Source organism: Phyllobates terribilis, unplaced genomic scaffold, assembly GCF_046119375.1.
Source record: "Phyllobates terribilis strain yellow unplaced genomic scaffold, ASM4611937v1 Scaffold_3__8_contigs__length_932513732, whole genome shotgun sequence".
In the NCBI taxonomy this organism is placed as follows: Eukaryota; Metazoa; Chordata; class Amphibia; order Anura; family Dendrobatidae; genus Phyllobates; species Phyllobates terribilis.
The window spans coordinates 781,943,351-781,949,350 of NW_027362763.1; the positions used below are offsets into that span (position 1 = coordinate 781,943,351).

The 6,000-nt window shown below is 45.0% G+C and overlaps 1 protein-coding gene across 1 annotated transcript in view; it reads left to right on the plus strand.

Moving 5' to 3' along the window:
- The window catches only part of PSME4 (proteasome activator subunit 4), a 152,957-nt gene that overhangs the window by 123,143 nt on the left and 23,814 nt on the right, over positions 1-6,000 (plus strand). Inside the window, exons 37-41 of the mRNA XM_073673591.1 lie at positions 766-870; positions 1,152-1,280; positions 3,040-3,152; positions 3,393-3,601; positions 3,734-3,819. Coding sequence (XP_073529692.1) covers positions 766-870; positions 1,152-1,280; positions 3,040-3,152; positions 3,393-3,601; positions 3,734-3,819 — 642 coding nt within the window. The remainder of the gene's footprint in view (positions 1-765; positions 871-1,151; positions 1,281-3,039; positions 3,153-3,392; positions 3,602-3,733; positions 3,820-6,000) is intronic.

Genomic DNA, 6,000 nt, shown 5'->3' on the forward strand with positions numbered 1-6,000 from the left:
TCACACGACAATATCCCTACGTAGATTCTAGGGGACGGTCAGCAAAGAAAGCACACCAACAGAAACGTATAAAAAGAAATTATTTTGTATCCTGAACCAAATGTGCAATACAAAATTGATAAAACAAATAACAAAATCATTACAACAAACAAACATTCCTTACACTTACGGTCATTCACATAATGTCATAGTTACCAGAAAAAAACCTTCACCTAGTTCCTCCTGGTTATAACACCTTGGTGTGGCCCCCCCTTTCCTTGGTATGGCCTACCTCGCTCAGGGACACATCCCTGAATGCCAGCCTTCCTTCAGTTTCTGCCCCCCACCCCTCCCCCTTAAATTTCCTCCATCCTCACACTTGGGTCTTTGTACCCCATTTTAGAAATCTTCCTCCTCCTTCAACCTGGTGACACCTTTTAGACAAAGAACTGCTTTGATTATAGTATGCTTCCAAAGGATAATGACATCCTGATGTAATACAATGGGGGATCTCTTGTGTGCTCAGGAGTCTTTACACTTCATGATACTGTAAACCTGGATATGGAGCATCCCGATTACCACTTCTTGAGACCTTTTTACCAATTAAGCGAAGGCCTAACTTTTAGCTGCAGGATACAGTATGATATACACCCATATTTCGATAGCTCATATTTGCATATCTTACAAATGTATCATTTACAATTCAGACATAAAAAAATAATTCTGATTTTGTTTTTGACACAGAGTTGTATATTAAAAGCATCGGTTAATGAAACTGTTTTGTAGGTTGAAAATCTATGGAAATTTTTGTGCCCACTACTGAGAACAGCATTGGCCAACATCACAGTGGAGACTTACAGTGACTGGGGAACATGTGTGGCAACTTCATGTGTAAGTCTTCTTCTCTCCAATTTTATGTTGTAGTCACAGGTCAGCCATTGTTGGTGCATGTGTTACATTTGGAAATAAATGTTTTCGTTAAGCATTGCCCAAGAAAACAAGTTGTGCATGTTGTCTAGTAGCAGGTTCTGCAGTCATTGAAGGACTATGCTGGCTCTTCAGTGGAGCGCACTGTAGTCACCCAAATACCTGTAAAAACGCAGATTTTTTATTTATTTTTTTTTCACAGCAAAAATTTTCTTCACCTTAATGTGTTTTTCTGTCTCCTTTAGGAAAGCAGAGATCCTCGGAAATTGTACTGGTTGTTTGAGCTACTGCTAGAGTCTCCAGTGAGCGGAGAAGGAGGCTCCTTTGTCGATGCCTGGTATGTGCATAGGAGAACAGCAACGAGATCCCAAAAGGCCCTGAAGTGCATTAAATAATGCATGTTCTCTAAAAGCATCTTAAATGTATGGTGCAGCCTCAGGAGCAGAGCCCATCCGCATTCAGCTGATGCAAATCGGCAGCAGCCACGTTCAATGCAAATTGATCGTATTCATACCCCGAGAATGTCACATACAATAGCAGCAGCTCTGTGCTTTCACATAAGGAGGGGGCTTTTTTTGCAAGACCGTCAGTATCCTTGCAACGCGATACCAGGGATTTGATGGGTTGCCAAGACTGTGCCTAAAAAAACATATATGTGTGCTCACCCGCTGCTTTCAGGCACCTGTTCAGTGGCTCCGGTGGGGACTTAAGTCTGAACGCCCCGCAAAACAGGATTCAGGCGTATGCGCCGTCAGGACCGTAGACTATAATGGTGCCGACAGAGCGAACATGTCTCTGTCATGCATAATTTTTGGGTGTACACTCCAACTGGAAGCAGACACTCAGATGCAGTCTACTGTACTACGTCTGAGTGTCCTCCTACAGTAGGCATATGAGCCCAAAAATTATGCAAGTTAGAGCGCACATTCACTCTGCCAGCACCATTATAGTCTATAGCCCGCCAATGCATACGCCCAAATCCCGTTTTGCGGGTGGTTCGGACGTAAATCCATACGGAGCCACTGAACGCAGTGTCCGCACCCTAACAACCTGCAGTACTGGAGTATTGCAGTGTAATAGAAAAGTTAAAACCCGATTGTGGGATGAAAAAATTAAAAAAGAAAATGTAGGAGAAAATGAAAGGCTAAAATGCACATAATTGGTATCGCCACTTGTATAGCAACCTCTGCTATTAAACTATCTTGTTATTTAATAAAAAATGATCAAAATTATACTAATGAAAATAAAAATGAAGCTCTGAAATCAGACAATGAAAATGCAATTTTTTTTTCTTAATAAATTGTTTTCTTGTGCAAAGATTGTAAGACATAAAAATGACTGAATATAATTTTCGCAATACCAAATTTCTACAGGTAGAGAATAAAGTAATGTTATTCATACCTCACAGTGAACGCTGGGAAACTAATGTCAGAATTGATGTCTTTCCTTCCACCACCCCCACAACACCCTCCCAAAAAGTTGTGTACAAGTTAGAGGTTGTCAAGGACTTAGATATTGATGTCCTTTCCTGAGTAATTAGTGGTTATCAGGTCCTGAGGGCACCGGAAGTATTGCAGTATCGACTGTCCTTAGGTACTACAGGTCCACTCCTATTGAAGTGAATAAGAGCTGAGCCGTAGTACCCAAGAACGGCCACTACAGAGTATGGCGCTGTAGTGTTCCCGGCTCTGTACACTGCACGATCGGTGGCAGTGGAGCCTGATACCAGCTGATCCGTGGGGGGCCGGATGTCAGACTCAAATTGATTTAATATTGATAGGTTATCAATATCTTAGTCCTGGATGGACAAAATAGTGGCATTTAAAAATGTTAATTATCCCACAAAAAACAAGTCCTCATATGGCTATTTATGCAATAAAGTTGTGTTTTTCACATTGCGGAAGTGAGAAAAACAAATCACTGGCCCCTTGATAAGATGTAAGGGCTTGTCGGGTGCACTGACATTTAGGTAACTGAAGCGGCCATATATCATAAGTCAGCACCTTGCCATTTTATATGGAAGAGCAGAGGTGCCATCTGACCTTCCTCCACCTGTTGCAGTATGGAGAGCACTGATGGCAATGCACTTTATGGTACCATATATTAATACCATGTTTAATCTCCTTCCTTCAGGGAGGTCTTGCACAACAGGAATGGCGAGTTCCCGAGTTACTTCACAGATTGCTGACCTATCTGGAGCCGAAATTAACCCAAGTCTACAAAAATGTCCGAGAGCGAATTGGAAGGTGAGTGAGTTTTCTGTGTATTAAGGAGTCATTCTGAACATTTTAAAAATGAAGGTTCACTTGTCTAATGAAGGTTCTCTCTCCGTTTGGGCTTATAGAAGGGTCCCAGCCCGAGGGGGAATTCCTTTGTAAAGTCCCTGTGCCATAATTTGGCATATAGATAAGGTTGTGGGCTTGTCTGTAGATCCTGAATGTGACACCAGCCTTTGCGCTGTCTAACCACAAGTGCTTTTCTTGCAGTGTGCTGACTTACATATTCATGATTGATGTCTCCCTGCTAAACACTGCACCCACCAAGTCTCCTCGTATTTCTGAATTCACTGCACGTGTCCTTGAGAAATTGCAGCCCCTCATGGAGGCTGATGAGGAGATCCAAAATCATGTGATGGAAGAAAATGGAGTCGGGGAACAAGATGAGAGAACCCAGGCCATTAAATTGATGAAAACTAGTAAGTGGTTAATGTAACATGCTTTTGATTGGAGTTGGTTGTGACAAATTGCAATTTTCATACTTTATATGGCGCTTCTATTACAAGTAGTAGTGAATCCTAATGCTGACTGTTCTAATGTTTGTTTGACAGTACTGAAATGGATTATGGCAAGTGCAGGAAGATCTTTCTGTACCGCCGTGCCGGAGCAGCTGCAGCTTCTACCACTGCTGTTCAAGGCAAGACGACCTCAGTACTAGATATGTCAAAAATGTCACATATATATGTGTGTGTATGTACCGTATTTTTCGGACTATAAGAAGCATCGGACCATAAGACGCACCTAGGTTTTAGAGGAGGAAAATAGAAAAAAAAATGTAAACAAAGTGTGGTCACGATGCACTATAAGGGAGAGCGGGTCTGCTGCTGACACTGGTTTTGGGGTAATGTCCCCCAATTCTGATAATATCTCCAATCCTGGCAGATATGCCCCCCTTCCTATTATGCATGGCACCCCACCATCCTGGTATGCATGGCACCCCACCATCCTGGTATGCATGGCACCCCACCATCCTGGTATGCATGGCACCCCTCCATCCCCATCCTGGTATGCATGGCTCCCCTCCATCCCTATCCTGGTATGTATGGCACCCCTCATCCCCATCATGCTGCACATAAAAAAATAAACACTCATACTCACCTCTCTTCTCTCTCCTCCAGCGCTGCGTCCTGTGTGCCCACACTGATCTTGCCATGTGAGCCGCGCATGGTGTCACTGCCATGCGCGGCCCAGAAGGAGATATCAGCAGCTGAAAATCACTGCTCCCCACGCAAATGTTGACGTGGGCTTCGCCATATTTTTGTGTCCAGCCAGGTACAGCAGGCAGGAACGGGCTGCCCCCAACCACCAGCTGCCTATTTGTACCTGGCCGGACACAACAATATAGGGAAGCCCTTTTTTTTTTAATTATTTCATGAAATAATTAAAAAAAAAAAGACGTGGGGCTTCGCCCTATTTTTGTGTCCAGCCAGGTACAACTAGGCAGCTGGGGGCTGGAATCCGCAGCGCAGGGAGGCCCAAGCTTTCTGGGCCACCCCCGCTGCAAATTGCAGTCCGCAGCCACCCCGGAAAATGGCGCGTTCATAGAAGCGCCATCTTCTGGCGCTGTACCCAACTCATCCAGGGCCCTGGTGTGGTGGCTCACTGGGTAATAAAGGGGTTAAGGCCAGCTTGGCATTATCAGCTGGCCCTAAGCCCGAAATTCATGGGGTCACGCCAATATTAGACATGACCGCCATGAATTTCTAGTAAAGTAATTAAAAAAAAACACAAACACCCAGAAAAAAGTCCTTTAATTGAAATAAAGACACAATTCTTTATTGTTCTAAATTAAACCATACTTACCATCACACCCATTCCAGCTGAAGCCAACGATCTCCTGCAATAAAAGTAAAATAATAAAGCAACCTCATCCTTACCTCTTCATGGTTCCCAGGACCGGTCCAGCTCTGCTACATTCACATGACAGGCTGCACCGCAGCAGAACGCTGCCGTTCAGCTTGCCATGCGGCAGACACTGAGAAGCGCAGGCATGCTTGTGCTCCTCAGTGTCTGACTGTGACGGCATCCAGATGAGCCGAGATCATGTCCAATGAACTCGGCTCACCTCATGCACGTCACTGACAGCGTGGGAAAATTCTCCTGCTCCCCGCATGCGCAGTAGAAGTTTCCCACGCTGTCAGTGACGGACGTCCAGGAGGTGAGCTGAGTTCATTGTCTGCTCATCTGGATGCCGTCACAGCGAGACACTGAGGAGCGCAAGCATGCCTGCGCTTCTCAGTGTCTGCGGGATGACAGGCTGGATGGCGGCGTTCTGCTGCGGTCCAGCCTGTCATCTCGATGTAGCAGAGCTGGAGCTGCCCTGGGAACCATGGAGAGGTAAGGATGAGGTTGGTTTATTATTTTACTTTTATTGCAGGAGATCGTTGGCTTCAGCTGGAATGGGCGTGATGGTAAGTATGGTTTAATTTAGAACAATAAAGAATTGTGTGTTTATTTCAATTAAAGGACTTTATTCTGGGTGTTTGTGTTTTTTTTAACTTTTACTATGGGGTTAGTAATGGGGGTGTCTTATAGACGCCTCTCCATTACTAACCTGGGCTTGATGTCAGCTGGCATTATAAGCTGACATCAACCCCAGCCCTATTACCCCCTGCCACCGCACCAGGGCAGCGTGGAAGAGCGAGGCTAAGTGCCAGAATTGGCGCATCCTATGAATGCGCCATTTCTGGGGCGGCTGACGGCTGGTGTTTCTAGCCTGGGAGGGGGCCAATATTCATGGCTCCCTTCCTGGGCTATTAATATCAGCCCCCAGCTGTCTGCCTAGCCTTTGCTAGCTATTAAATTAGGGGGGACCCCA